At 52.0% G+C, this 16,480-nt stretch overlaps 1 protein-coding gene across 1 annotated transcript in view; it reads left to right on the top strand.

The window, feature by feature from the left end:
* LOC134434209 (2-hydroxyacyl-CoA lyase 2-like) overlaps nucleotides 1-16,480 on the top strand; it is a 53,467-nt gene that overhangs the window by 24,647 nt on the left and 12,340 nt on the right. Inside the window, 5 exon segments of the mRNA XM_063182883.1 lie at nucleotides 4,016-4,031; nucleotides 4,034-4,117; nucleotides 6,133-6,230; nucleotides 8,514-8,650; nucleotides 10,888-11,022. Coding sequence (XP_063038953.1) covers nucleotides 4,016-4,031; nucleotides 4,034-4,117; nucleotides 6,133-6,230; nucleotides 8,514-8,650; nucleotides 10,888-11,022 — 470 coding nt within the window.

Raw genomic sequence — 16,480 nt, 5'->3', positions numbered from 1 at the left:
ACCCCAAAAACCATCGCAGAAATGCCCCAAATCCAACCCAAACCCCACCCCAAAATAACCCAAAAATCCCCAAACCCCACCCCAAAAATACCCAAAAATCACCCCAAAAAACACCTGGAAAATACCCCGAAAACCACCCCAAAAATACCCCGATACCCACCCTAAAAAACCACCAAAATTACCCCAAAATTACCCCCAAAATAACCCAAAACAACCCCAAAATAACCCAAAAACACCCCAGAAACCACCCCAAAACAGCCCCAAAAATACCCCAAAACCCACCCAAAATAACCCGAAAAAAATCCTCAAAATAGCCCAAAAAATCACCCAAAAACCACCCCAAAACTGCCCCAAAAATACCCAAAAACCATCGCAGAAATGCCCCAAAACCACCCTGAAACCCCCCAAATAACCCCAAATCCCCCCAAAAAACCACCCCAAAATAAACCAAAAATGCCCCAAACTTCCCCAAAATAGCCCCAAAAAACCACCCCAAAAGAACCCCGAACCCCCCAAAAACTACCCCAAAACCACCACAAAAAAAGCCCAAAATAACCCCAAAATAACCCAAAATCCTTCCCAAAACTACCCCAAAAACCAACCCACAAACACCCCAAAACCACCCCAATAATACCCCAAAAACCACCCCAAAATAACCCAAATGAAATCCCCAAAATAGCCAAAAAATACCCCAAAATACCCCAAAACCACCCCAAAATAACCCCAATAATACCCCAAAACCCACCCCAAAATAACCCAAATAAAATCCCCAAAATTGTCAAAAAATACCCCAAAACCACCCAAAAAATCCCAAAACCACCCCAAAAAATCCCAAAATAACCCCAAAATAACTCAAATCCTTCCCAAAACTACCCCAAAAACCAACCCACAAATACCCCAAAACCACCCCAAAATAACCCGAAAAAAATCCCCAAAATAGCCAAAAATCACCCAAAAACCACCCCAACACTGCCCCAAAAACCATCCCAGAAATGCCCCAAATCCAATCCAAACCCTACAAAAAACCCAAAACCCCATTGTAAACCCACAAAAACCCCTCAAAAATTCCTTAAAACCCTCACAGAAACCCCATAAATACCCCAAAAATCAACCCCAAAAAACCCCAAAAAATCCCCAAACCCCATAAAAACCCCAAAAACCCCAAATCCCATAAAAACCCCCCAAATCCCATAAAAACCCCATAAAATTCCCATTTCAGGTACCTGTGGAATTACCTGTGCGAACCCCAAACCCCGTAAAATCCCACAAAAACCCCACAAAAACCCCATAAAAACCCCAGAAAAACCCCTGAAACCCTCACAGAAACCCCATAAAAACCCCAAAGATCAAACCCCAAAATCCCCAAACCCCATAAAAACCCCAAATCCCACAAAAAACCCACGAAAACCCCAATGTAAACCTCACAAAAACCCCTCAAAAATTCCTGAAAACCCTCACAGAAACCCCATAAAAAACCCAAAATTCAACCTAAAAAACCCCAAAATGCCACAAAAAAAGCCCAAAAAATCCCCAAACCCCATAAAAACCCCAAAAACCCCAAATTCCAGGTACCTGTGGAATTACCGGTGCGAACCCCAAACCCCATAAACCCCAAACCCCATAAAAACCCATAAAAACCCCATCATAAACCTCACAAAAACCCCTGAAAACCTCACAAAAACCCCATAAAAACCCCAAAAATCAAACCCAAAAAACCCCAAAAAATCCCCAAACCCCATAAAAACCCCAAAATCCCATCATAAACTCTACAAAAATCCCTCATAAAACCCCTTAAAACCTCACAGAAACCCCATAAAAACCCCATAAAAACCCAAAATTCAACCTAAAAAACCCCAAAATGCCACAAAAAAACCCCAAAAACCCCAAAGCCCATAAAAACCCCATAAAAAATCCCGTTTCAGGTACCTGTGGAATTACCTGTGTGAACCCCAAACCCCATAAACCCCAAATCCCATAAAAACCCATAAAAACCCCATCATAAACCTCACAAAAACCCCTGAAAACCTCACAAAAACCCATAAAAACCCCAAAAATCAAACCCAAAAAACCCCAAAAAATCCCCAAACCCCATAAAAACCCAAAAACCCCAAACCCCATAAAAAACCCCATAAACCCCACAAAAACCCCTCAAAAACCCCATAAAAACCCCAAAATTAAACCTAAAAAACCCCAAAATGCCGCAAAAAAAAAACCCAAAAATCCCCAAACCCCATAAAAACCCCATAAAAAATCCCATTTCAGGTACCTGTGGAATTACCTGTGTGAACCCCAAACCCCATAAACCCCAAACCCCACAAAAACCCCACAACAACCCCATAAAAACCCCTCATAAAACCCCTAAAAACCTCCCAAAAACCCCATAAATACCCCAAAATTAAACCTAAAAAACCCCAAAAAAATCCCCAAACCCCATAAAAACCCCAAAAACCCCAAATCCATAAAAACCCCCAAAAACCCCATAAAAATCCCGTTTCAGGTACCTGAGGAATTACCTGTGCAAACCCCAAACCCCATAAACCCCAAACCCCACAAAAAACCAAATCCCACCAAAACCCCATTGCAAACCTCACAAAAAACCCTCAAAAACCTCTGAAACCCTCACAGAAACCCCATAAAAACCCCAAAAATCAAACCCAAAAATCCCCAAACCCCATAAAAACCCCAAATCCCACAAAAAACCCCACGAAAACCCCATTGTAAACCTCACAAAAACCCCTCAAAAATTCCTGAAAACCCTCACAGAAACCCCATAAAAAACCCAAAATTCAACCTAAAAAACCCCAAAATGCCACAAAAAAAGCCCAAAAAATCCCCAAACCCCATAAAAACCCCAAATCCCCAAAAAACTGCACAAAAAAACCACAAAAACCCCATAAAAACCCCATTGCAAACCCACAAAAACCCCTCAGAAAACCCCTAAAACCTCACAAAAACCCCATAAAAACCCCAAAAATGAAACCCATAAAACCGCAAAAAATCCCCAAACCCCATAAAAACCCCAAAACACCCAAATCCCATAAAAACCCCATAAAAAACCCCATAAAAACCCAATTTAGGTACCTGTGGAATTACCTGTGCGAACCCCAAACCCCGTAAAATCCCACAAAAACCCCACAAAAACCCCATAAAAACCCCAGAAAAACCCCTGAAACCCTCACAGAAACCCCATAAAAACCCAAAATTAAACCCAAAAAACCCCAAAAAATCCCCAAACCCATAAAAACCCCAAATCCCACAAAAAACCCCACGAAAACCCCATTGTAAACCTCACAAAAACCCCTCAAAAATTCCTGAAAACCTCACAGAAACCCCATAAAAAACCCAAAATTCAACCTAAAAAACCCCAAAATGCCACAAAAAAAGCCCAAAAAATCCCCAAACCCCATAAAAACCCCAAACCCCATAAAAACCCCTCAAAAACCCCATAAAAAATCCCATAAAAACCCCAAAATTCAACCTAAAAAAACCCAAAATTCCACAAAAAAAACCCCAAGAAGTCCCCAAACCCCATAAAAACCTCAAAAACCCCAAACCCCATAAAAACCCCCCAAAACCCATAAAAACCCCATAAAATTCCCATTCCAGGTACCTGAGGAATTACCTGTGCGAACCCCAAACCCCATAAAATCCCACAAAAACCCCACAAAAACCCCTCATAAAACCCCTTAAAACTTCACAGAAACCCCATAAAAACCCCAAAATTAAACCTAAAAACCCCCAAAATGCCACAAAAAAACCCCCAAAAAATCCCCAAACCCCATAAAAACCCCAAATCCCCAAAAAACCGCACAAAAAACCCACAAAAACCCCATAAAAACCGCATTATAAACCCCACAAAAACCCCTCAAAAACCCCTGAAAACCTCCCAAAACCCCATAAAAACCCCAAAAATCAAACCCAAAAAACCCCGAAAAATCCCCAAACCCCTTAAAAACCCCAAAAACTCCAAATCCCATAAAAACCCCCCAAAAACCCCATAAAAATCCCGTTCCAGGTACCTGAGGAATTACCTGTGCGATCTCTCTTTGCGGGGGCCTGGGAGCCGCGGGAGCTGCACCCGCTGGGGCTGAGCATCCCCAGGGCGACCCCGCAGCAGGTGAGGCACAAAAACCCCGAAAATCACCCCAAAAATCACCCCAAAATATCCCAAAAATATTCGAAAATTCACCCAAAAATCACCCCAAAATATCCCAAAAATATCCCCAAAAATCGCCCCAAAATATCCCAAAATATCCCTAAAATCGCCCCAAAATCGCCCCAAAAATCACCCCAAAATATCCCAAAAATATCCCAAAAATATCCCAAAATTCACCCCAAAATATCCCAAAAATCACCCCAAAATATCCCAAAAATATCCCAAAAATCACCCAGAAATTACCCCAAAATATCCCAAAATATCCAAAAATTCACCCCAAAAATCACCCCAAAAATCACCCCAAAATATCCCAAAAATATCCCAAAAATCACCCCAAAAATCACCCCAAAATATCCAAAATATCCCAAAATATCCCAAAAATCACCCCAAAAATCACCCCAAAAATCACCCCAAAATATACCAAAATATACCAAAAATATCCCAAAAATCACCCCAAACATCGCCCCAAAATATCCCAAAAATCACCCCAAAATATCCCCAAAAATATCCCAAAAATCACCCCAAAATATCCCAAAATATCCCAAAAATCACCCCAAAATATCCCAAAAATCACCCCAAAAATCACCCCAAAATATCCCAAAAATATCCCAAAAATTACCCCAAAAATCAGCCCAAACTATCCCCAAAATCACCCCAAAAATCACCCCAAAATATCCAAAAATTCACCCCAAAAATCATCCCAAAATATCCCAAAAATCACCCCAAAAATCACCCCAAAAATCACCCCAAAATATCCGAAAATTCACCCCAAAAATCACCCCAAAATATCCCAAAAATCTCCCCAAAAATCACCCCAAAATATCCCAAAAATCACCCCAAAAATCACCCCAAAATATCCCAAAATTCACCCCAAAATATCCCAAAAATCACCCCCAAAATCACCCCAAAATATCCCAAAATATCCCAAAATATCCCAAAATATCCCCAAAATCACCCCAAAAATCATCCCAAAATATCCCAAAAATCACCCCAAATATCACCCCAAAAATCAGCCCAAAATATCCCAAAAATCGCCCCAAAAATCACCCAAAATATCCCAAAATATTCCAAAATGGGGAAAAAACCCCAAATTTGGTTAATCCCCACTCTATTGAAATGAATCCCGGGTTAATCTGTGCTAATCCCGGGTTAATCCTGGGTTAATCCCGGGTTAATCTGGGTCAATCCCAGTTGTGTTTGGGTTAATCCCGGGTTAATCCCGGTTAATCCCAGTTGTGTTTGGGTTAATCCCAGGTTAATCCCGGGTTAATCCCCGGTTAATCCCAGTTGTGTTTGGGTTAATCCCGGGTTAATCCCGGGTTAATCTGTGTTAATCCCGGGTTAATCTGTGTTAATCCCGGCTCTATCCAGGTGCAGCAGGTTGCAGAGCTCCTGAGCCGGGCTCTGTTGGGGTTAGTCCCGGGTTAATCCCAGTTGTGTTTGGGTTAATCTGGGTTAATCCCGGGTTAATCTGTGTTAATCCGGGTTAATCTGTGTTAATCCCGGCTCTATCCAGGTGCAGCAGGTTGCAGAGCTCCTGAGCCGGGCTCTGTTGGGGTTAACCCCGGGTTAATCCCAGTTGTGTTTGGGTTAATCCCGGGTTAATCCCGGGTTAATCTGGGTTAATCCCGGGTTAATCCCGGGTTAATCCCGGGTTATCTCTGCTAACCCAGGTCCAGCAGGTGGCCGAGCTCCTGAGCCGGGCTCTGTTGGGGTTAACCCCGGGTTAATCCCAGTTGTGTTTGGGTTAATCCCGGGTTAATCCCGGGTTAATCCCAGTTGTGTTTGGGTTAATCCCGGGTTAATCCCGGGTTAATCTGGGTTAATCCCGGGTTAATCCCGGGTTAATCTCTGCTAACCCAGGTGCAGCAGGTTGCAGAGCTCCTGAGCCGGGCTCTGTTGGGGTTAATCTGGGTTAATCTGTGTTAATCCCGGGTTAATCCCGGGTTAATCCCGGTTTATCTCTGTTAACCCAGGTGCAGCAGGTGGCCGAGCTCCTGAGCCGGGCCCAGCGGCCGCTGCTGCTCGTGGGCAGTCAGGCCCTGCTGCCCCCAACGCCCGCAGAGGAGCTCAGGTGGGGACTGGGAGGGACTGGGAGGGACTGGCATAAACTGGGAGGGACTGGGATAAACTGGGAGGGACTGGGATAAACTGGGAGGGACTGGGTTATACTGGGAGGGACTGGGATAAACTGGGAGGGACTGGGAGGGACTGGGTTATACTGGGAGGGACTGGGATAAACTGGGAGGGGACTGGGATGGACTGGGATATACTGGGAGGGACTGGGATAAACTGGGAGGGACTGGGGGGGACTGGGAGGGACTGGGATATACTGGGATAAACTGGGAGGGACTGGGATAAACTGGGAGGGACTGGGATAAACTGGGAGGGACTGGGAGGGACTGGGTTATACTGGGAGGGGACTGGGATAAACTGGGAGGGGACTGGGATGGACTGGGATATACTGGGATAAACTGGGAGGGGACTGGGATGGACTGGGAGGGACTGGGTTATACTGGGATAAACTGGGAGGGACTGGGAGGGACTGGGATGGACTGGGATAAACTGGGAGGGTCTGGGATGGACTGGGTTATACTGAGAGGGACTGGGAGGGACTGGGATGGAGTGGGAGAGGATTGGGAGGGGATTGGAGGGGATTGGAGGGGACTGGGATGGACTGGGATAAACTGGGAGGGACTGGGAGGAACTGGGACGGACCGGGAGGAGAGTGGGTTATACTGGGAGGGACTGGGAGGGGTTTGGGAGGGACTGGGATCGCAGCTGGGTCACTTCTGGGGCCAAATGGGGCCGGTTTGGGGTCTGGATGGAGCCGATTTGGGGCCAAATGGAGCTGATTTTGGGGCCAGTTTGGGGCCAGTTTGGGGCCAAATGCAGCTGATTTTGGGGGCCAGTTTGGGGCTGAACTTTGCCAGTTTGGGGCCAAATGGAGCCGGTTTGGGGCTGAACTAAGCCAGTTTGGGGTCAAATGCACCCGGTTTTGGGGCCAGTTTGGGGCCAAATGGAGCCGGTTTGGGGGCAAATGGAGCCGGTTTGGGGCCAGTTTGGAGCCAGTTTGGGGCCAGTTTGGGGCCAAATGGAGCCGGTTTTGAGACCAGTTTGGAGCCAATTTGGAGCCGGTTTGGGGCCAGTTTGGGGCCAAATGGAGCCGGTTTGGGGCCAAATGAAGGTGATTTTGAGACCAGTTTGGGGCCAAATGCAGCCGGTTTTGGGGGCCAGTTTGGAGCCAGTTTGGGGCCAGTTTGGGGCCTAATGGAGCCAGTTTTGGGGGCCAGTTTGGGGCCAAATGGAGCCAGTTTGGGGCCAGTTTGGTGCCAAATGGATCCGGTTTTGGGGGCCAGTTTGGGGCCAAATGGAGCCGGTTTGGGGCCAGTTTGGGGTCAAATGCACCCGGTTTTGGGGCCAGTTTGGGGCCAAATGGAGCCGGTTTGGGGCCAAATGGAGCCAGTTTGGGGGCAAATGGAGCCGGTTTGGGGTCAAATAGAGCCAGTTTTGGGGCCACTTTGGGGCCAAACGGAGCCAGTTTGGGACCAGTTTGGGGCCAAATGGAGCCGGTTTTGAGACCAGTTTGGAGCCAGTTTGGGGCCGGTTTTGGGGCCAGTTTGGAGCCAAATGGAGCCAATTTGGGGCCAAATGGAGCCAAATGGGGCCAAATGAAGGCGATTCTGAGACCAGTTTGGGGCCAAATGGAGCCGGTTTGGGGCCAAATGGAGCCGGTTTCAGGCCAGTTTGGAGCCAAATGGAGCCGGTTTGGGGCCAGTTTGGGGCTGAACTGAGCCAGTTTGGTGCCAAATGGAGCCGGTTTGGGGCCGAATGGAGCCGGTTTGGGGCCAAATGGAGCTGGTTTGGGGCCAGTTTGGGGCCAAATGGAGCCGGTTTGGGGCCAGTTTGGAGCCAGTTTGGGGCCAGTTTGGGGCCAAATGGAGCCGGTTTGGGGCCAAATGGAGCTGGTTTGGGGCCAGTTTGGGGCCAAATGGAGCCGGTTTGGGGCCAGTTTGGAGCCAGTTTGGGGCCAGTTTGGGGCCAGTTTGGTGCCAAATGGAGCCGGTTTGGGGCCAGTTTGGCGCCTAGTGGAGCCAATTTGGGGCCAAATGGAGCCGGTTTGGTGCCAAATGCAGCCGGTTTTGGGGCCAGTTTGGGGCCAAATGAAGGTGATTTTGAGACCAGTTTGGGGCGAAGTGGAGCCAGTTTGGGGCCAGTTTGGGGCCGAACTGAGCCAGTTTGGGGCCAAATGCAGCCGGTTTTGGGGGCCAAATGCAGCTGGTTTTTGGGGGCCATTTTGGGGCCGAACATGGCCAGTTTGGGTCACTGTCCCCTGGTGTCCCCTGGTGTCCCCCAGGGCGGCCCTGCAGGCCCTGGGCGTGCCCTGCTACCTGGGCGGCGCCGCGCGGGGGCTGCTGCCCCCCGAGTGCCCCCTGGGGCTGCGGCAGAACCGGCGCCAGGCGCTGAGGGACGCGGACCTGGTGCTGCTGGCAGGTACCGGGGGGGGGGGACACCCTGGGGACACCCTGGGGACATTGGGGACACCGCGGGGACATTGGGGACATTGGGGACATTGGGGACACAGCGGGGACACCCTGGGGACACCTCGGGGACATTGGGGACACCCTGGGGACATTGGGGACACCCTGGGGAGAACTCGGGGACATTGGGGACAGCTGGGGACATTGGGGACACCCTGGGGACACCTTGGGGACATTGGGGACATTGGGGACATTGGGGACACCTCGGGGACACCCTGGGGACACCTCGGGGACATTGGGGACACCCTGGGGACATTGGGGACACCCTGGGGACACCCTGGGGACATTGGGGACAGCTGGGGACATTGGGGACACCCTGGGGACACCCTGGGGACAGCTTGGGGACAGCTGGGGACATTGGGGACACCCTGGGGACACCTTGGGGACACCCTGGGGACACCCTGGGGACATTGGGGACACCCTGGGGAGAACTCGGGGACATTGGGGACACCCTGGGGACATTGGGGACATTGGGGACACCGCGGGGACATTGGGGAAACCCTGGGGACACAGCGGGGACACCCTGGGGACATTGGGGACACCCTGGGGACACCGCGGGGACACTTTGGGGACACTGGGGACATTGGGGACAGCTTGGGGACACCTTGGGGAGAACTCGGGGACACCCTGGGGACATTGGGGACACCTTGGGGACACCCTGGGGACACAGCGGGGACACCCTGGGGACAGCTGGGGACACTTTGGGGACACCATGGGGACACCCTGGGGACACCGTGGGGAGAACTCGGGGACACCCTGGGGACACCTTGGGGACACTTTGGGGACAACTCGGGGACACCCTGGGGACACCTTGGGGACACTTTGGGGACACCTCAGGGACACCTTGGGGACACCTTGGGGACACCTTGGGGACACTTTGGGGACACCATGGGGACACCTTGGGGACACCCTGAGGACATTGGGGACACCTCGGGGACACCTCGGGGACACCTTGGGGACACTTTGGGGACACTTTGGGGACACCTCGGGGACACCTTGGGGACACCCTTGGGACACCTTGGGGAGACTTTGGGGACAGCTTGGGGACACCCTGGGGACACCTCGGGGACACCTCGGGGACACCTCGGGGAGAACTCGGGGACACCCTGGAGACACCTTGGGGACACCTCGGGGACACCCTGGGGACACCTCGGGCACACTTTGGGGACACCCTGGGGACACCTTGGGGACACCTTGGGGACACCCTGGGGACACATTGGGGACACATTGGGGACACTTTGGGGAGACTTTGGGGACACCTTGGGGACATCTTGGGGACACCTTGGGGACACCTTGGGGACACCCTGGGGACACTTTGGGGACACCCTGGGGACACCCTGGGGACACATTGGGGACACATTGGGGACACCTTGGGGACACCCTGGGGACACATTGGGGACACATTGGGGACACTTTGGGGACAACTCGGGGACACCCTGGGGACACCTTGGGGACACTTTGGGGACACCCTGGAGACAGCTTGGGGACACCTTGGGGACACTTTGGGGACAGCTCGGGGACACCTTGGGGACACTTTGGGGACACCATGGGGACATCTTGGGGACACCTTGGGGACACCTCGGGGACACCCTGGGGACACCCTGGGGACACCCTGGGGACACCTTGGGGACACTTTGGGGACACCTTGGAGACACCTTGGGGACACCTTGGGGAGACTTTGGGGACAGCTTGGGGACACCTTGGGGACACAGCGGGGACACCTTGGGGACACCTTGGGGACACCTTGGGGACACCCTGGGGACATTGGGGACACCCTGGGGACAGCTGGGGACATTGGAGACATTGGGGACAGCTTGGGGACACCTTGGGGAGAACTCGGGGACACCCTGGGGACATTGGGGACACCCTGGGGACACCTTGGGGACACCCTGGGGACACCCTGGGGACACTTTGGGGAGACCCTGGGGACACCCTGGGGACACTTTGGGACACCCTGGGGACACCTTGGGGACACCTTGGGGACACCGTGGGGACACTTTGGGGACACCTTGGGGACACCCTGGGGACACCTTGGGGACACTTTGGGGACACCTTGGGGACACCTGGGGACACCTTGGGGACACTTTGGGGACACCCTGGGGACACCTTGGGGACACTTTGGGGACACCTTGGGGACACCTTGGGGACACCGTGGGGACACTTTGGGGACACTTTGCCGTGTCTCCCCAGGCACCGTGTGCGATTTCCGCCTCTCCTACGGGCGCCTCTTCGGCCGCGGCGCCGCCGTGGTGGCCGTGAACCGAAACCGGGAGCAGCTGCTGAGGAACTCGGACGTGTTCTGGAAACCGCGGCTGGCCGTGCTGGGTGAGGGACCCTGGGGACATTGGGGACACAAAGGAACCGGTTTGGGTCGGAATGAACCGGTTTGGGGTCAGAATGAACCGGTTTGGGGTCAGAATGAGGCGGTTTGGGGTCAGAATGAGGCGGTTTTGGGGTTAAAATGAGGCGGTTTGGGGTCAAAATGAGGCGGTTTGGGGTTAATATGAGGCGGTTTGGGGTCAGAATGAGGCGGTTTTGGGGTTTAAATGAGGTGGTTTGGGGTTAAAATGAGGCGGTTTGGGGTTAAAATGAGGCGGTTTTGGGGTTAAAATGAGGCGGTTTTGGGGTCAGAATGAACTGGTTTTGGGGTTAAAATGAGGCGGGTTTGGGGTTAAAATGAGGCGGTTTTGGGGTCAGAATGAACCGGTTTTGGGTTAAAATGAGGTGGTTTTGGGTTAAACTGAGGGGGTTTTGGGGTCAGAATGAGGCAGGTTTGGGGTTAAAATGAGGCGGTTTTGGGGTTAAAATGAGGCAGTTTTGGGGTTAAAATGAGGCGGGTTTGGGGTTAAAATGAGGCGGTTTTGGGGTTAAAATGAGGCGGGTTTGGGGTTAAAATGAGGCGGTTTGGGGTCAAAATGAGGCGGTTTTTGGGGTCAGAATGAGGCGGTTTTGGGGTTAAAATGAGGCGGTTTTTGGAGTCAGAATGAACCGGTTTTGGGTTAAAATGAGGCGGTTTTGGGGTTAAAATGAGGCGGTTTTGGGGTCAAAATGAGGCGGTTTTGGGGTCAGAATGAGGGGGTTTTGGGGTTAAAATGAGGCGGATTTAGGGTTAAAATGAGGCGGTTTTGGGGTTAAAATGAGGCAGTTTGGGGTCAAACCGCGACCGGGAGCAGCTGCTGAGGAACTCGGAATGTTCTGGAAACCGCGGCTGGCCGTGCTGGGTGAGGGACCCTGGGACACAAAGGAACCGGTTTGGGTCGGAATGAACCGGTTTGGGGTCAGAATGAGGCGGTTTGGGGTCAAAATGAGGCAGTTTTAGGGTTAATATGAGGCGGTTTGGGGTCAGAATGAGGCGGTTTTGGGGTTTAAATGAGGTGGTTTGGGGTCAAAATGAGGCGGTTTGGGGTCAAAATGAGGCGGTTTGGGGTTAATATGAGGCGGGTTTGGGGTCAGAATGAGGCGGTTTGGGGTTAAAATGAGGTGGATTTGGGTTAAAATGAGGCGGTTTTTGGGGTCAGAATGAACCGGTTTGGGGTTAAAATGAGGCGGTTTTGGGGTTTAAATGAGGTGGTTTTGGGGTTAAAATGAGGCGGGTTTGGGTTAAAATGAGGCGGTTTTGGGTCAAACCACAACCGGGAGCGGCTGCTGAGGAACTCGGAATGTTCTGGAAACCGCGGCTGGCCGTGCTGGGTGAGGGACCCTGGGACGCAAATAACCGGTTTGGGGTCAGAATGAACCGGTTTGGGGTCAGAATGAGGCGGTTTGGGGTCAGAATGAGGCGGTTTGGGGCCAGAATGAACCGGTTTTGGGGCCAGAATGAGGCAGTTTTGGTGTTAAACTGAGGGGGTTTTGGGGTCAGAATGAGGCAGTTTTGGGGTTAAAATGAGGTGGTTTGGGGCCAGACCGAGGCAGTTTTTGGGTCAAAATGAGGCGGTTTTGGGTCAAAATAAGGCGATTTTCGGGTTAAAATGAGGTGGTTTGGGGTCAGAATGAACCGGTTTGGGGTCGGAATGAGGCGGTTTGGGGTCGGAATGAACCGGTTTTGGGTCAAAATGAGGCGGTTTTGGGGTTAAAATGAGGCGGTTTTGGGGTCAGAATGAGGCGGTTTTGGGGTTAAAATGAGGCAGTTTTGGGGTTAAAATGAGGCGGTTTTGGGGTCAGAATGAGGCGGTTTTGGGGTTAAAATGAGGCGGTTTGGGGTCAAACCGCAACCGGGAGCGGCTGCTGAGGAACTCGGAATGTTCTGGAAACCGCGGCTGGCCGGGCAGGGTGAGGGACCCTGGGACACAAAGGAACCGGTTTGGGTCGGAATGAACCGGTTTGGGGTCAGAATGAGGCGGTTTGGGGTTAAAATGAGGCGGGTTTGGGTTAAAATGAGGCGGTTTTGGGGTTTAAATGAGGCGGTTTGGGGTTAAAATGAGGCGGTTTTGGGGTCAGAATGAACCGGTTTTGGGTTAAAATGAGGCGGTTTTGGGGTTAAAATGAGGCGGTTTGGGGTTAAAATGAGTCAGTTTTGGGGTTAAAATGAGGCGGTTTTGAGGTTAAAAGGAGGCGGTTTGGGGTTAAAAGGAGGCTGTTTGGGGTCAGAATGAGGTGGTTTTGGGGTTAAAATGAGGCAGTTTTGGGGTTAAAATGAGGCGGGTTTGGGTTAAAATGAGGCAGTTTTGGGTCAAACCACAACCGGGAGCAGCTGCTGAGGAACTCGGACGTGTTCTGGAAACCGCAGCTGGCCGTGCTGGGTGAGGGACCCTGGGACACGAATGAACCGGTTTGGGGTCGGAATGAACCGGTTTGGGGTTAAAATGAGGCGGGTTTGGGGTCAAAATGAGGCGGTTTGGGGTCAAAATGAGGCGGTTTGGGGTTAATATGAGGCGGTTTGGGGTCAGAATGAGGCGGTTTTGGGGTTTAAATGAGGTGGTTTGGGGTCAAAATGAGGCGGTTTGGGGTTAAAATGAGGCGGTTTTGGGGTTAAAATGAGGCGGGTTTGGGGCTAAAATGAGGCGGTTTTGGGGTCAGAATGAGGCGGTTTTGGGGCTAAAATGAGGCGGTTTTGGGGTTAAAATGAGGCGGTTTTTGGGGTCAGAATGAACCGGTTTTAGGTTAAAATGAGGCGGTTTTGGGGTTAAAATGAGGTGGTTTTGAGGTTAAAATGAGGCGGTTTTGGGGTTAAAATGAGGTGGTTTGGGGTCAGAATGAGGCGGTTTTGGGGTTAAAATGAGGCGGTTTTAGGGTTAAAATGAGGCGGGTTTGGGTCAGAATGAGGCGGTTTTGGGGTGAAAAATGAGGCGGTTTGGGGTTAATATGAGGCGGTTTGGGGTCAGAATGAGGCGGTTTTGGGGTTTAAATGAGGCGGTTTGGGGTCGGAATGAACCGGTTTTGAGTCAAAATGAGGCGGTTTTGGGGTTAAAATGAGGCGGTTTTTGGAGTCAGAATGAACCGGTTTTGGGTTAAAATGTGGCGGTTTTGGGGCTAAAATGAGGTGGTTTTAGGGTTAAACTGAGGTGGTTTTGGGGTTAAAATGAGGCGGTTTTGGGTCAAACCACAACCGGGAGCAGCTGCTGAGGAACTCGGAATGTTCTGGAAACCGCGGCTGGCCCTGCTGGGTGAGGGACCCTGGGACACAAAGGAACCGGTTTGGGTTGGAATGAACCGGTTTGGGTCGGAATGAACCGGTTTGGGTCGGAATGAACCGGTTTGGGTTGGAATGAACCGGTTTGGGTCGGAATGAGGCAGTTTTCTGGTGACATTGGGTGACATTGGGTGACATTTCTGGTGGCATTGTCCCCCAGGTGACCCGGCGTCGCTGCTGGTGGCGCTGTGGTGACACTGGGTGACATTTGGTGATGTTGGGTGACATTTCTGGTGACATTGTCCCCCAGGTGACCCCACGTCGCTGTTGGTGTTCCTCTGGTGACATTGGGTGACACTGGGTGACATTTTTGGTGACATTTTGTGTCCCCCAGGTGACCCCGCGTCGCTGCTGGTGGCACTGTGGTGACACTGGGTGACATTGGGTGATACTGGGTGACATTTCTGGTGACACTGTCCCCCAGGTGACCCCGTGTCCCTGCTGGTGGCGCTGTGGTGACATTTGGTGACACTGGGTGACACTGGGTGACATTTGGTGACATTCCTGTGTCCCCAGGTGACCCCGCGTCGCTGCTGGTGGCGCTGTGGTGACATTTGGTGACATTGGGTGACACTGGGTGACATTGGGTGACACTGGGTGACACTGGGTGACATTTGGTGACATTTTCGGTGACATTGGGTGACATTCCCCAGGTGACCCGGCGTCGCTGCTGGTGGCGCTGTGGTGACACTGGGTGACACTGGGTGACATTGGGTGACATTGGGTGACATTGGGTGACATTGGGTGACACTGGGTGACACTGGGTGACATTGGGTGACACTGGGTGACATTGGGTGACATTGGGTGACACTGGGTGACATTGGGTGACATTGGGTGACATTGGGTGACACTGGGTGACACTGGGTGACATTGGGTGACATTTGGTGACACTGTCCCTCAGGTGACCCTGCGTCGCTGCTGGTGGCGCTGTGGTGACACTGGGTGACACTGGGTGACATTGGGTGACATTGGGTGACACTGGCTGACATTTTCGGTGACATTGGGTGACATTGGGCGGCACTGGGTGACATTGGGTGACATTTGGTGACATTGGGTGACATTCCCTTAGGTGACCCCGCGTCCCTGCTGGTGGTGCTGTGGTGACACTGGGTGACATTGGGTGACACTGGCTGACATTGGGTGACATTTGGTGACACTGGGTGACATTGGGTGACACTGGGTGACATTCGGTGACATTGGGTGACACTGGGTGACATTGGGTGACACTGGGTGACATTTGGTGACATTGGGTGACATTCCCTCAGGTGACCCCGCGTCGCTGCTGGTGGCGCTGTGGTGACACTGGGTGACACTGGGTGACACTGGGTGACATTGGGTGACACTGGGTGACATTCGGTGACATTGGGTGACATTCCCCAGGTGACCCGGCGTCGCTGCTGGTGGCGCTGTGGTGACACTGGGTGACACTGGGTGACACTGGGTGACATTGCGTGACACTGGGTGACATTGGGTGACACTGGGTGACACTGGGTGACATTGCGTGACACTGGGTGACATTTTCGGTGACATTGGGTGACACTGGGTGACATTGGGTGACACTGGGTGACATTTTCGGTGACACTGGGTGACACTGGGTGACATTGGGTGACACTGGGTGACATTTTCGGTGACATTGGGTGACATTCCCTTAGGTGACCCGGCGTCCCTGCTGGTGGCGCTGTGGTGACACTGGGTGACACTGGGTGACACTGGGTGACATTTGGTGACATTCCTGTGTCCCCAGGTGACCCCGCGTCGCTGCTGGTGGCGCTGTGGTGACACTGGGTGACACTGGGTGACATTGGGTGACACTGGGTGACATTTGGTGACATTGGGTGACATTGGGTGACACTGGGTGACATTGGGTGACATTGGGTGACACTGGGTGACATTGGGTGACACTGGGTTACACTGGGTGACATTGGGTGACATTCCTGTGTCCCCAGGTGACCCTGCGTCGCTGCTGGTGGCGCTGTGGTGACATTGGGTGACATTGGGTGACACTGGGTGACACTGGGTGACATTTTCGGTGACATTGGGTGACATTGGGTGACACTGGGTGACACTGGGTGACATTTTTGGTGACATTGGGTGACATTCCCTCAGGTGACCCCGCGTCCCTGCTGGTGGCGCTGTGGTGACACTGGGTGACAT

This window comes from Melospiza melodia, unplaced genomic scaffold, assembly GCF_035770615.1.
Source record: "Melospiza melodia melodia isolate bMelMel2 unplaced genomic scaffold, bMelMel2.pri scaffold_327, whole genome shotgun sequence".
Taxonomy (NCBI): Eukaryota; Metazoa; Chordata; class Aves; order Passeriformes; family Passerellidae; genus Melospiza; species Melospiza melodia.
The sequence above is the reverse complement of the archived record's forward strand: the minus strand, read 5'-3'. Positions and strand labels throughout refer to the sequence as shown.